We start from the raw sequence: 15,989 nt of genomic DNA on the forward strand, positions 1-15,989 counted from the left end.
ATATACTATATGTTGAAAGTCCTGTCTTTCTGGATTTGACATCTCTTCTCCAGCAGCCTTCTATGAGGAAGGCAGCCACCGTGACACCATCTGTGAAATCTAACTCAAAGCGTTGACTCTGTCCCCATCAAAGAGGTGCCACCCTATCGTACAGAGCACGTTTTTTCCTCCATAAAACATTGTTAAAGCTTTTTACTGTTGAAAGTATTTCTTCTCATGTAGATCTTTCCTTTGGTGGTTCACAAAAAAAAAAAAAAAAAAAAAAAAAAGTAGTTCTGTGGATAATTTCCTGCGGAAGCAAAATCTGGCCAGTATTCTGAGCTAAATCTGCTCAGAAACATCTGTACCTTCATCCAAATGTTTAACCAACCTCCCAAGGAGCATCTTCGTCTGTTCAGTAATGTTTTCTAGATGGCTCCCAAATCGATTTGCTAACAAAAGACACACACAGACCACCTTGTCCTCTGGGTATTAATTTGGCCATCTCCACCATGCCAGCGAGAATACCATTTCCCCAACTGCTGGTAGATTTTTCATCTTTAGCTCTCATACAGAAACCTCAGAAAGGTTTCTAAGCCTATTTTCTAGTAAAATTTGGTGACATATTGGGTTATCACATGACTTCAAATAGCACACATTCTGGATGGTAAACGTCTTCCTAACAGTGACAACTCCACGTCATCAGATGTCAAGCTGCAACAGGCCCAGGGTGAAGATGGTCCTTCGTGACCATGAACACTCAGTAAAATTTCAGATGGGCTTCCTGGCAATTCTGAATTTCTTCAGCTGACTCTCTGTTAGAGCTGGTCAGCACCCACCATTCTGAGTAAAAGCATGAGCTACTATATGCAGACTCCATATCGTCTTGGATCCAATTTGCAGAATTCTTTTTAAGCCATTGTCCATTTGGAGAGAGACGATTTAAGGCACATACATTCCCTTACCCAGGCACACAGAAACTGCCTGTGGCAAAAACGATGAAGGGGACAGGGTGTCACGGTCCCACCATCCACCCCACGCTGTGGAAACTCCAAATGTACCTCACAGGTGACACTGGACACTTGGACTTTCTGACACTCTGACTGAGGGAAGGTGTCAGAGTCAGGCCAGGGAAGTCCATATATAGTACCATAGTTTAGAGACAAATGCCCAGGAGGCACTGCTACCTAAGTTTTATGACCAGAGAACCCTCCAATGCCCACAGCGTGGGGAACCCGAAGAGCTAAGAGGCAGCAGAACAACAACAACAAAAAGGCAACACAGAAGCTGTTGAAGGGAAAAGAGGCTTGAATCCCTCCTAATTCTGCCCAGGGCTTAACTTGGTGGGAGAGTATTTGAAAAACATTGCAGATAAAAGGCACTCCCTGAGAAGCAGGTTTAGCTATGACTTTATCCCACATTCAGAAAACTCAGCCTCACATTAGATTAAATTAGCAGCTTGGATCAAGTGTCAGTAACTGAGAAACACTTTGGGTGTAGGAGCTCTTTTTTCCACAGACAGCAGAGATGACCGCCTCTAGGGTCGCACTTACCCCTGACAAATAGCGCTCCAGTTTCTTGTTTAAGAGGAAGTAGATGGCCAGGATGTGGCAGGCGCGGTTGGAGAGCACGGTGTTGATCACGTCGCTGTTCTTGTAACCCAGCTTCTCGGTCATGTGCAGCACGACGCTTGGGCTCAGGTCTTCCAGAGAAATCCTGCCAGGCGCAGAGAGAGAGAGGGCCAGTCACCCCTGCCCTTCACGGAGAGTCCCACACAGACCCCCTGGGTAGAATCAGCTTCATTCATTCACTCATTCATTCATTGACTTGAGTTTCTATTTTAAAAATGTTCATGTATTCAGAAAAGTGGAGGAATAGTACAATCACTTTACGTATACCATCATCTGGATGTACCAGTGATCACTTTGCCATACTTGCATTTTTTTTTTGCTGAAGTATTTTAAATTACAAACATCATGACACTTTACCCCTTAACCCTTCAGTGTGCACCTTCAAAATCCAAAGATGTCCCCTGCAGAACCACAATACCATCAACATACCCAATAAAATTTTAATAATCACTTAATATTAGCTAATACCCGGATTATATTTAAATCTCCCAACTGTCCCCCAGATTTCCTTATGATCACACATTCTTTCCTTAAAATGTATTTGTTGCCATGGACAGAAGCCACCTGGACTCTAGTTTTTGGGGTGGAAAAGGAAGGTATTCAGGAACTAGCCAGATCATGTTTAGAGGAACAGAAAGAGCTCGTAAGTTCTTACATGGGGGGTCCAGGGCTCAGCTGCAAAGTGGGGTGCTCTCAGAGGAAGACAGTTAAAGCTACTTCACAGGGGTACTGTGACGATAAACTCCTTGGGACACATTGGCAAAGAAATACCAGGCTTCATTCATCTACCCATTCATTTGTTCACCCTCCCAGTGGGGAAGAAAGAATGTAAATTCACTTAGTCATCCTGATAGTCCTATGAGTAGGTACTATCACTATCCCAACTTTACAGATAAGGAAACCAAAGCCCACAGCAATGCAGTCAGTACCTTGCCCAGGGTCACAGAGACAGGAAGTGACAGCCCTAGAATTAAGAACCAGCAGCTGGGTTCAATGTCTAGAGGCTCACTGCTTCCCAAATAAACAGATACATCCATCATCATCATCATCATCACCATCATCCAATGGCTACAAAGACTGAGAAACCAGGGGGAGGGCTCTAAGGGAGTGTGTGTGTTGGTAGTGGGGCTGTGTCAAAAGAACATTCTACATCCCTTAAGAGTGATACAAAGAATGATGGCATTCTGAGCAAACTATCGCAAGGACAGAAAACCAAACACCACATGTTCTCACTCATAGGTGGGAATTGAACAATGAGAACACTTGGACACAGGGTGGGGAACATCACACACTGGGTCCTGTCGTGGGATGGGAGAAAGGGGGAGGGACAGCATTAGGCGATATACCCTAATGTAAATGATGAGTTAATGGGTGCAGCACACCAACATGGCACATGTATACATATGTAACAAATCTGCATGTTGTGCACATGTACCCTAGAACTTAAAGTTTAAAATAAATAAATAAATAAATAAATAAAGTAATACAAAGAGGGCAATCGAAGTAGAAAGCAAGCTTATCTGGCTGGAGAGCTGCTAGCCTCCATGTCAAGGGGTCTGAAGACATTTTGGATGGAACCTCAGAGCTATAATGCCCAGAGAAACCCCACAGGGTAGCCCCATAATTGTAAAGAAGAGGAGACGATGCAAATTCTCCTGTAGGAAGAGAACTTGCCCAGTTCACACGGCCGGCTGGCAGGGGCACCGAGAGCAGAACACGGTCTCCTGACCATTGCCTGCCACCAGTCGGTGTAACCTACATCAGTTCTCCCTCTGCTCCATTTGCCTAAGTGCCGTCCCAAAAAACAAACAAATGAAAACACACCCAACAAACAGTGAGATCAGCCTTCCTCATTCCTGTTTGCCACGAAATTACACATTCCAGATAACAGGTGGGAGAGGGATGGGCATGATTACTGGTTTAAAAAGTATATTAATAACATGTTCATTTTTTAAAATAACTACTTGAGGTCTATCAAAACAATGCAGAGTGAACAGTGGTTTGGAAATACCTGGGAACCCCAAGAGCAGGGCACCCCCAGAGGGCATGGGGTATTCTGAAGAAAGGTCAGTATACCCCATATATACTGGGGTATACTGGAAAGGATACTGGGGTATACTGGAAAGGAGGGGTATGCACAGGGGCAGACACCCCATCTCTGCCTTTTATGTCCAGCATCTTCAAAAACGAGCTCTGCCATAATGTAAATGGTCAACTGACTCTGGACTGAGAGGAATAGTTTGAACGTTTTCCAATAAACAATGCATAAACCTGGTGCTGTCCAGTATCACTTATCGAATCTGTATATGGCTGCATGTTTGGATGACACAGAGAATGGTACAACGTTCCAGAATACTAGGTATTATCTGAATCGCGCAAATTTACACGCAATCTGTTTTGATACCATGGATCTAATTTGGTCTAATTCTGTCTTGTATTGCCTGTAACCTCCTCCCCTCCCACCAGTTCCAAAGCTAACTGGAGGGGTGGAGAGACTGTCCAGGTCCCTGCAGGGAGACAGAAAGAGGCAGCAAGGTTGGCTCTGTACAAATGTCTGAAACCCAGCACTTTAGGAGACCGAGGCATGGAGATTGCTTGGGACCAGGAGTTTAAGACCAGCCTGGGCAACACAGCAAAAGCCCCATCTCTACCACAAAAAGAGAAACACTTAGCTGGGGATGACAGCACATGCCTGCAGTCCCTCTACTATAGAAGCTAAGGTGGGAGGATTGCTCGAGCCCAGGAGTTCTAGGTCACAGTGAGCTGTGACTGCGCCACTGCACTCCAGCCTGGGCTACGAAGGAAGACCTGTCTCAAACAAAAAAAAAAAAAAAAAAGAAAAAAAAGGTCTGCACCTGAATCAGCAGGGGAGCCGGGCACCTAGCAAACATCTGTTGACTGACTGGCACAAACATTTATTCATAAAAGATTTACTTTCAAAGACATTTCCCTCTTTGCTTTTAGAGATCAACTTGGCAGCTGAAATGACTTCACAGGAGAAGGCTTGACAGAAGAGTGATGTAAAATGTGAGACCTTTCTTTTCCTTACTTTCTCAAAAGGAAACTATTGACAACACTTAAAATACATCTGGGGCCAGGTATGTTGGGAAACTACAAAATATACTTTATAAAGAAAATACCCTTTCTCTGCTTGTACGTTCTCATTCCCTTTATCTACAGGCCAGTAAAACCAGAAAAATAAATATAAAAAACACATTTTTTTGTCTTAAAGATAAAGGTTTTTCAAAATAAACACTGTAAACAACATGTACCTCCCCCAACAGCTTAGAATTCTGGTTCCAGGCCAGACACAGTGGTGGCTCATGCCTGTAATCCCAGGACTTTGGGAGGCTGTAGCAGGCGAATCACTTGAGGCCGGGAGTTTATGAACGGCCTGGGCAACATGGTGAAACACTGTCTCTACTAAAAATACAAAAATCAGCCAAGTATGGTGGTGGATGTCTGTAGTCCCAGCTACTCAGGAGGCTGAGGTGGCAGACTCGCTTGATCCCAGGAGGCAGAGGTTGCAGTGAGCCGAGATTGTGCCACTGCACTCCAACCTGGGCGACAGATCGAGACTCTGTCTTAAAAAAGAAAAATAAAGAAGAATAATTCTGGTTCCACTACTTAAAAACCAAACACTGATTTGCCTCTAGCATGAAATGAGCAATGGGCCTCGCATAAACAGAAGACACGGAGTGCTGTTTTCCTTAGCACGCGAGATCTCAGCCCGTTTTACAGTCCACTGAACCAGCTTCATGTGCAGCCACCATGCTGCTGACCAAGTCCAAATGCAAAAACCATTACACTAATCTGGCAACAACAGGATAGGAGTTTGAATTTATGTTTTAATCTATCAAGGTCTGTCTGCAAACTGTGGGAAAGCCACAAACATGAGATGTCGCCTCCTAATTCTTTGTGAATGAAGATGCAGCCAGCAAGGAGGGGAAACACCGTCTTTCTCACACCAGCTCCACTTTCTCCAGCAGCTGCCGCATTGAGTGGATTGATTATACTCATTTAGGCGGTGATTACATGAGCTTAATGACTCACGTGGCCACCACCAAGGCCCCCTCCTTTAACAGAAAGCGTACCTGCGTGCTGCTCTCCATCATGAGTGTAGATAATGAGGCAAGGTCCTTTCAGCTTTGCTCCCTGCCTCGCTTTAGAGTAGTATTTCTGGTGTCTGTTTCAGATCCTGGCCCACATCGAGCTGTTATTGGAAAACAGCAATCTATTTCCAGGTTCCCTTGGTAACCTAAGTCACCTAGACTTTGTTTAAATTATCTCCCATGAGCCAAATGCTAGAATTCTAGATGGCAACAGAGTGAAACCACCTCCTCTCTGGGCACGGTGAGTGTAAATTTGGCACTGAAGTGTGGATGCAGACTCCCACGCCCCTTTAAAGTTTTTCTAGAGCTTCCATCCCAAGCAGAGCCCTGCCTGGCCATCTTCTTTGAAGGACTCAGCATTTCAGCTTTCATAAGGCTTGCCGGGTGTTTCTAGACCTTTCTAGGCATTGAAACTATGACTACACAGGACACCCTTTTCTCTGCCCTTTCAGTCTCCCATCTGCCCCTCTGGGTCAGTGGTTCTCCTGCCTTCATCCAAGCCTGGTCAAACGTACAAGACACCCCAGCTCTAAACGAAGAAGGAAGGTGGGTCCCAGTCTTAGAAGGTACTGAGCCCATGTGGTCTCCTTATTTGCATGAAGACAGCCAAAATAAGGGCCTTCATTCCCTTGCTCAGGTTAGTTAGAAACAGGACAAAGGAGTAGAAAAAAATATACAAGGAAATGTTTTTGCCGGGCGCAGTGGCTCAAACCTATAATCCCAGCACCTTGAGAGGCGGGAGGATCGCTTGAGCCCAGGAGTTTGAGACCAGCCTGGGCAACATGGCAAAACCCTTTCTCTGCAGAAAAATAGAAAAAATTGCCTGACATGGTGACTCACGCCTATGGTCGCGGCTACTCAGGAGGCTGAGGTGGGAGAATCACTTGAGCTCAGGAGGTGGAGGCTGTAGCGAGTTATGATCATGCCACTACACTCCAGCCTGGGTGACTGAGTGAGGCTCTGTCTCAAAAAAAAAAAAAAAAAAAGAAATGTTTTTGAATTTGTAGTTAGCGTACCAACACAGAGAAGCATGGGCTGCCACAGGGAACCTGTCAGTGCTCCTATGCTGTGGGTTCCTGTCTGCAAACTTTGCTTAAAGAACCCTCCTCATGGAAACTGATAAAGTGGAGCCTTCACAGAAAGTCCACGGGAACACCCGGCCTGAAATGAGTGACTCCTATGCCTTTCCTTCCTGCCTCCCACATTTTAAAGCAGGGGTCTTAGGGCTGAAATAAACATCAAGAACAAGACAGAAGAAGGCATCTAAGGGTGGTCTGGAAAGGGAGGGGTGATCCCATGTGTTTCTGTCTGATGTTGGCAGGTGGGCTCGTGAGCTGATCACACACACGCAAACACATTCACACAAAGACTGGCTGGGCACGTTGGCTCACACATGAAATTCCAGCACTTTGGGAGACCGAGGCAGGCGGATGACTTGAGGTCAGGAGCTCAAGACCAGCCCTGGGCAACATGGTAAAACCCCATCTCTACTAAAAATACAAAATTAGCCTGGTGTGGTGGCACGTGCCTGTAATCCCAGCTCCTCAGGAGACTGGGGATGAGAATCACTTGAACCCAGGAGGCAGAGGTTGCAGTGAGCTGAGATTACACCACTGCACTCCAGCCTGGGTGACAGAGCCAGACTGTGTATCAAAAAACAAAACAAAGACCTACACACACACACAAATTTACACACAGAAACAGACACACAACACATACACACAGACACAACAACCATGCACACGGAGACCCAAGCAGACATAGACATTGTCTCTCTCTCACACACACACACTCAAGCCACAGCTAGTCTCAAAGGTCCCTTTGTGTGAACTAGAAAGAGGCACCCCCTGGGAAGACGCAGACCCTCAAAGCCTGGATGTCAGCCTCCATTCACTCCTCCTCCAGGTGACCCTGCAGGGTACAGGGCACAACAGCACACGGTGGTCCTGTCTACGCTTCCTCTTGTGGATGTGTGGGTGTGGGTGTTAGTGGGAAGGGGAGATAGCCAAGAGAGAACATGGCTTTTCCTTCAGTCACGGACAGCTTTCTGTCCGGAACTGCTCGGGGCTCACAGGACAGGCCCCATCTCTCCCGAGGAGTCCCTCTGGGTACACGAAATTACCTGTTAGGATAGGTGATATTACAGGGCACTTTGCCCGTGTAATTCTCATTGAGCCAGCGATTCGCCAGTGCCTGCTGAATATTTGGCCTCTTCACAGGATCCGGTTCCAGGAGAGAGCGCAGGAAACTGATGGCACCTGGGAGACATTCGGGAAAGAACGTGCGCATGTTACAGGCTGAACGCAGACACCAGTGAAAGCCACCAACACAGGGGACTCGCCACCTCGCCTGCCCATCCCGAGCCACTGCTGGGGTGATCTCTGGGTCTCTGGGCAGGGTTCTGATTCAAGGATTCATAGAGCTTGGTTTCAGCCCCACCTCCCTTCAGACAGGAGGGGTGTGAAAAATCCCGTTTCTCCCTCTCTCTCTCTCCTTAAAAAATACACACCACATATCCAAAGAATTTAAGTTCTCTGTCCAAGGGGAGCAACTGGTGCATGATAAAGCAAGAACCAGTTTGGGTCTCCCCATCCCCTGTGTTTCCCAAGACAACCTGTGGCCTTTTCTTGTTGCTTATAGGTGAGCCCAAAGGATGTTCTATTGACAGGCTTGCAGGAACGAAAGAAAATAAACAGAAAATGCCTGCTCGCAAGGAAGGTTTTTGGGTACTCAGGGAGAAGCCAGCAGTGTACAGGCATCCTAAGTTAGACCTCCCAACTGGGGACCACAGGACACTCAGAGTCTCAAGAGGCCAGAGAGGTCCTGCTTTCTGATCCTTTCTTTTAAAGCCATTCTGTGTGGCCGCCCACCTCTTCTCCAAACTCGATGATGCCTCGCCCAGGCTGCACAGAGCCCACGCCCACCCAGCGCAGTCAATCAGGCTGTCAAGACACCAGAGCGCCACGCGTTTTTGTTAAAGTGTTAGGAAACCTCTGCATTAGTGACCCAGACTTTAAAATCCTAGTTTGTGTAAAAAGTTCTAGTGAAAACCACACTGTGAACCCATGTCCGCCTGATGGGTGCCTCCTTTTGCACTGTCTCTTAGGGGGCTCTTAGGGACTGCTTAGATGGACAGGATGCTAATATATTTTGTCTTTCTTTTTCAAGCCACCTGAAGTTCACTGTATCACATTAGTCATGCTGAGCACAGTGTGTAAGGAAAAGATACGAGAAACTGTTGAAAACCTATAAAACCCCTACAACCCCTTTTCCTTCCATCCCAGGGAAAAATAATGTTTTGTTGTTGTTGTTGTTGTTGTGTTTTTGAGACGGAGTCTCGCTCTGTCACCCAGGCTGCCTCCCGGGTTCAAGCAGTTCTCTGCGTCAGCCTCCTGAGTAGCTGGGATTACAGGCACCTGCCACCACGTCGGGCTAATTTTTGTATTTTTAGGAGAGACGGGGTTTCACCATCTTGGCCAGGCTGGCCTTGAACTCCTGACCTCGTGATCCACCCGCCTTGGCCTCCCAAAGTGCTAGGATTATAGGCGTGAGCCACTGCGCCTGGCCAAAAATAATGTTTTAAATGCCCTGGGTTTCCTTTCATTTCACAAATATTTACAGAGCACTTGTTGTCCATTCAAGCACTAGAGATAAGCTAATTCGTCTCTAAGCAGAATATTTGCATACTTTAAAATAATAACAATGGAGACAACTGTATGAGAGGTAAAAATGCGTTTATAATGCACATGAAGCCTTTTATTTTGTATTTATTTTATTCATTATTTTTTATATTTTGGAGACAGTGTCACACTGTCGCCCAGGCTGGAGTGCAGAGGTGCGATCATGGCTCGCTGCAGCCTTGACCTCTCTGGCTCAGGTGACCTTCCCACCTCAGCCTTCCAAGTAGGTGAGAATACAGGCATGCACCATCACGCCCAGATAATTTTTTAATTTTTTTGGTAGAGATGGGGTTTTGCCAAGTTGCCCAGGCTGGTCTCAAACCCCTGAGCTCAAGCGATCCTCCTGCCTCAGCCTCCCAAAGTGTTGGGATTAAGTGTGTGAGCCACCACACTCAGCCCATGAAGGCTCTTCTAAGGCTACCAAATTGTAGGAGAATATACAGCATACCCACATATAGGCAAAGAATGTCAGGGATGACTTCAAAATGCAGACGGTTTGTCTTGCTTGACTTGTGGGACTGTGATATTTTCTTATGCTCTAGCCCTTATTTTACAAAGTATTGCTATAATGTTCTTGCAATATAAAGAATTCTTTTATGTAGCTTTGTACTTGATTTCCAACATACCAAATAATAAACCCCAGAAAATAATAATGTGCTTGGTCCCCCAATTTTTCCATTCTTCTCTTCAAAGTTATTTTTTCAGTGTTCTAAGGTAATCTTCTTTGCAAGGAGAAGTCATAAAACGTCTTACTTTCTCAAAAGTTTTAAGTTGTCATTTTAACATTGTTCTTGAGGTAATGCTGAGCCTTTTTTCAACCCATTTTCTGCAGGGTAAAAATTAGGCCATCAAAAAAGGGGCCAGTTGTGATGCCAGAATCAACTCAAGAGAAATAATCTTTGCTAGGTCATGCAGCCAGGTCAACCTTCATGGTCAACCCACCACCAGGGTGGGTTCCCATCCTGTTGAAGAGGTTACCAGGTCATCTCCCTTTCAATAGTGGGTAGTCTCTACTGGATATCTACCCAAAGGAAAATAGGTCATTACATGAAAAAGACACTTGCACACATGTTTATAGCAGCACAATTCACAACTGCAAAAATATGGAACCAGCCCAAATGCCCATCAACTAACAAGTGGATAAAGAAAATGTGACATATGGTCAGGCACGGTGGCTCACGCCTGTAATCCCAGCACTTTGGGAGGCCAAGGCAGGTGGATCACCAGGTCAGGAGATCAAGACCATCCTGGGTAACACGGTGAAACCCCGTCTCTACTAAAAATACAGAAAATTAGCCGGGCATGGTGGTGGGCGCCCGTAGTCCCAGCTGCTGCGGAGACTGAGGCAGGAGAACGGCATGAACCCGGGAGGCAGATTGCAGTGAGCCGAGATCACGCCACTGCACTCCAGCCTAGGCGACATAGTGAGACTCTATCTCAAAAAAAAAAAAAAAAAAAAAGTAAAGAAAATGTGACTGTATATATGATATATATGTGTCATATACATATTTATGTCATATGTGTCATATATATATATACACACACACACCAAGGACTACTACTCAGTCATAAAAAGGAACAAAGTAATGGCATTTGCAGCAACCTGGATGGAGTTGAGATCATTATTCTAAGTGAAGTAACCCAGGAATGGAAAACCAAACATTGTATGTTCTCACTTATAAGTGGGAACTAAGCTATGAAGGTGCAAAGGCATAAGAATGACACAATGGACTTAGGGGACTTGGAGGGAAGGGTAGGAGGGGGCGAGAGATAATAGACTACACATTGGATACAGTGTGCACTGCTCAGGTGATGGATGTACCAAAATCTCAGAAACCACCACTAAGGAATTTATCCATGTAACCAAAAACCACCTGTTCCCCAAAAACATACTGAAATTTTGAAAAAAGGAAATATTGCCAGGAGCGGAGGTTCACGACTATATCCCAGCACTTTGGGAGGCCGAGGTGAGTCGATCACCTGAGGTCAGGAGTTCAAGACCAGCCTGACCAACATGGAGAAACCCCACCTCTACTAAAAATACAAAAATTAGCCGGGCATGGTGGTGCACACCCGTAATCCCAGCTACTTGGGAGGCTGAGGTGGTAGAACTGCTTGAACCCAGGGGGCAGAGGTTGCAGTGAGCTGAGATCATGTCACTGTACTCCAGCCTGGGCAGCACAGAAAGACTTCATCTCAAAATAAAAAAAAATAAAAATAAATAAAAAAACAGTGGAGTGGGTAGAAATGCATGCGTGGAGACCATGAGGTACATTTACCACTGTGTTATCGCTGGATACCCAGCTAAAACTCTAAAAAAAAAAAAAAAAATTGTTTTTAACCTTTAGGTTCGGGTGTGCATGTGCAGGTTTGTTATATAGGCAAACTCGTGTCATGGGAGTTTGTTGTACAGGTTATTTCATCACCCAGGTACTAATCCTAGTTCCCAATAGTTATTTTTTCTGTTCCTCTCTCTCCTTCCACCCTCCACCCTCAAGTAGACCCCACTGTCTATTGTTCCCCTCTTGGTGTCCATGGTGTCCTCTTGGTTATACTTAGCTCCCACTTATAAGTGAGAACATGCAGTATTTGGTTTTCTGTTCCTGTGTTAGTTTGCTAAGGATAATGGCCTCCAGCTTCATCCATGTTCTTTAATAACCCAAAAATCAAACCGATCTCTGCTTTGCAGAATCTCTATTCGCTTCCCTTAACATCCCTGCATTGCAAGAGTCACTTAGATCTTAACTGGGGGCATCTATTGGTCAGATAAAGAAGATGAGGGCTTAATGAATCAGAGCGAGTGGGCTGTTGAGTTAATGTTTTCTGAGACATTGCTGTTGCTTACCCTCAAAGGACTTGGGCAACAACCCAGGGTTGCCTCAAAGGACTTGGGCAACAGTCCAGGCTTTTTCAAAGTATGATGAACCAGAAGTGCTAAGGACAAACTGGATGTGCATTTTTGTTCTATTTTCATAACTGAGCACTCTGCATCCTCAAAAACTGCTGATGAGCGCAAGTAATTTTAGTTCAAATCTCCACTGACGAATTTTCTTCCTTTGGACGTCACAGACATTGTGTTACTATCCAAAAAGGACTTTGAGAATATCCTTAGAGCTCTTTGAAGTTTGTTTTAGGGTCCTGAAAACCCCTATGCCTTATGAGCAAAAGAGATTAAAATATTCCTCACCATCCTGGAAAGCCATGCCAGGCATGGCCACAGGCCACATGCCGCCCTCTACCTCTCTGAGATAACACTGAGGTTCTCCACTCAAGCCTGGAAAAATAGTACCACCCTGCTCAACGTAACACGCAGCACACCTTCCTCCATCGCAAACCCCACTTTCTTTCACGAGTCATCAGCTTTCCAAAGTCTGGACTGGCTTGTGTGAGCACCTAAACACGGTACCCAGTGAAACGGCCGCAGGTGACAGGCAAGGTCATCAGACTTTTCACATTAGCGTAGCCGGATAGATGCAAATAGAGACTCCTCCGCGCTCAAAGCTCCCTCCTCATCACTTCCCAAGCTAAAGAACTGTTTGATCATCTGATCATCGTGCCTTCTTGGACATCGTCATTAGCACTGGCTCAACCCTCATGAAAGCTAACACTTCTCCTCCAGCTTGACTTTGGAGAATTCACGGCACAAAACCATCATCACCTGAACTGACTGCTTGGAATGTATTATAAATGCCAGCGTTGTGGTGTAGTGATGAAAAGGGAAGCAGTCTGAAAAATTGCTCAGCCATAAAAGGCATTTGCTACTCTGTGACATACAAGTGCCAACAAGCAAAAAGAAAGTGTGTACAAGAGAGACTTTGAAAGGCCCTCGAAGCTTAAGTTTGCAAATGGCATGACACAGATGAATGAAGGGCAGTTCTTTGGAAGCGTGTTCTGTGGATTCACAAGGGCAATAATGCTGTTTTCAACTCAAGTTTGGTAAAAAATCTTCCAACTTAATCTTCAAAAAGAGCAGTGGAATTAATAGATATGATAATTACATGTATGAGTGACAGGGCCAGGTGCAGTAGCTCATGCCTGTAACCCCAGCAGTTTGGGAGTCTGACTCAGGAGGATTGCTTGAGCTCAGGAGTTCAAGACCAGCCTGAGCAACACAGGGAGACCCTCTCTCTATAAAAAATACCCCCCACAAAAAAAAAATTAGCTGGGCATGGTGGCATGTGCCTGCAGTCCCAGCTACTTGGGAGGCTGAGGCAGGAAGATTGCTTGGTCTGGGAGGTTGAGGCTGCAGTGAGCCATGATTGTGCCACTGCACTCCAGCCAGGACGACACAGTGAAACCTTGTCTTAGACAAAAACAAAAACAAATATGAATGACAGAGTCATCCAATTAGTAAAGATGTGCATTAGTGAGGCACAATAAAACCGGCATATTTTCTATTTGGATTGACATTACTCAAAACATAAGGACATACAGACAATAGATAATACCTCCAACTTTTTGTAGGGGGGTGCATCTTATACTAAACAAAATCAGAGAAGAGTGAAATAACACAGCATGGTAGGAAAATCTAGGTTTTCAGTCAAGCAGACTTAATCTCTCTGAGACTCAATTTCCTCACTAGTAAACAGGGACTTACCTTGCAGGACTGTATGAAAACAACACCACATGAAAAACACCTACAAAGGATCACTCAATAAATGGCAGCTACTCATGTTACTGGTAAGCTAGTATTTTCAGATATAAGCAGGGCCAGGCTGGTTGGAAGGGAGAGGAGATAAACTTGATGGGATGCAAAGGATGGGAAAAATGGGAGGCTGTCAGAAGGGCAGCAGCTGATACTCAAACCTGAAGACATTCACTCTATAAACCAGGTAAGACTCCCTGGGCTGCCTCAGCAGCTGGTGCACTGCTCTGGGCCCTACTGGGTCAGGACAATTCCCAATCCTGAGTCATCAAAATAATCTACGGGCCACCTTTCCAGGTCACACAGGCACGTTAACACCAGAGTCAGCAACCTAGATTCCCTGAGCGTCTATCATGTGCAAACACTTCACTTGGGACCTGGCTCAAAGGATTTCAATCCTAGTTGAAAAAAGATATTTCTATGTCCCAATAGTTATTTTTAAAAGGGGGAGATGGGGAGAGCATCAGATTCCCTAATTAGAAAATCAGATATAGAAATGCAATTCATGCTTGACAAGTCAAGACAACAAAGTCCTACAGGAATGTGAAGATCTTTAACAAGCACACACAGAGCTTAAGGCCAACGCAAAGCTGTCTGCTCAAAGCAGGAGCTATGTGAGGTTGGACGGTAATTCCAGTGATGCTGAAATTGCTGGGAACATTTTTAATATGTCTTCTTTGGGACTACTTTTGGATTATCTTTTAACATCTTCAGAACTGCAACTCTTGCTTCTTTAAGGTTAAATTTAATTTTCACAATTAAAAAAAAAAAAACACTTAGAGCTCAACCTGCTAAGATTGTATAATATTATTGAAAGTAAAAACAAGGTATGATTCTGAAGCAATGAGACTGATTTTCTTGTGTTCTTAACCTACCTGTGTTCATCGGCGCCTTTTCCCACAGCTGTGTGGGGCTCATGCTAACGCTAATCAACAAATATTTCTGGCTTTTCACTTTCAGCACACATGGTAGGGTTGCACTGCCCCATTCTCTTTAGTTGGGTGAAGCCATGTGCCATCTTTTAGAAAGCTTCCACTTACATCTGGAAGATTGGTGGAAGATTTAATTGCTGGTCAAAGAGCTTCTCTTTCTCTTTCCCTTTCTCCCTCTGCATGAACCAGAAATGCTGGAAATGGTGGCTGCTCCATCAGCCTTGGGCCCTTGGCTGGGCAGAACCTTTCAACATTTGATCCAACTCTCAATTGAGATGTAGCATGAGTGAGAAATAAACCTTTGTGGTCCTGAGCCACTAAGACTTGGGGGCTGATTGTTACTGCAGCATAACCTGGTCTATTCTGACTAATACAGTGAAGTGGCAGCAGACCAGCAGTTCTCCAGCTCCTCAGGCTCTCATCAGGCTCAAAGATAGCACTGTCTGCCTTTCCCAACTGTGGGGGTGCATTCATCCACCTATTGTCCTTTGTTATGGGTCACTTGAATAAAACAACGGTCCTTCAGTGGGTGAATGGTGAAACAAACAGCAGTATATCCACACCAGGGAATACTACTCACCAATAAAAAGAAACAACTCAGATTATCTCAAGGGAATTATGCTTTGGAAAAAAAATGATTTACATATAACATTTTTGAAATGACAAAACTATAGATGATACAGGGTGGTGGCTGACAGGTCTTGGGGAGAGCAGGAGGAAGGGAGGTGGCTGTGGCTACAGGGGAGCAGCACAAGGGAACCTTGTGAGGGAACTGTCTTGCATCTTGACTGTGGTGGCTGTCACACAAGTTACTCATGTGGGCTAGTTGGATCTCTTTGTATTATTTCTAGCAATTGTGTGTGAATCTACAATTACATCACAATGAAAAGTTTTTAAAATAATCTTATTTGTTAAAAAAAAAAAAAACCTTTTTACTCTCTATCCCCTTGTCCCAATTTATTTTATTTTCTTTAGAGCACTTTACATTACCAAATACCACACATATTTAT

General features: G+C 45.0%; 1 protein-coding gene across 1 annotated transcript in view; it reads right to left on the reverse strand.

The window, feature by feature from the left end:
* HUNK (hormonally up-regulated Neu-associated kinase) overlaps window positions 1-15,989 on the reverse strand; it is a 124,044-nt gene that overhangs the window by 25,208 nt on the left and 82,847 nt on the right. The window contains exons 6-7 of the mRNA XM_050786060.1: window positions 7,845-7,980; window positions 1,533-1,695 (exon numbers count right to left, since the gene is read on the reverse strand). Coding sequence (XP_050642017.1) covers window positions 1,533-1,695; window positions 7,845-7,980 — 299 coding nt within the window. The remainder of the gene's footprint in view (window positions 1-1,532; window positions 1,696-7,844; window positions 7,981-15,989) is intronic.

The sequence above is a fragment of the Macaca thibetana genome, chromosome 3 (assembly GCF_024542745.1).
Source record: "Macaca thibetana thibetana isolate TM-01 chromosome 3, ASM2454274v1, whole genome shotgun sequence".
NCBI lineage: Eukaryota > Metazoa > Chordata > Mammalia > Primates > Cercopithecidae > Macaca > Macaca thibetana.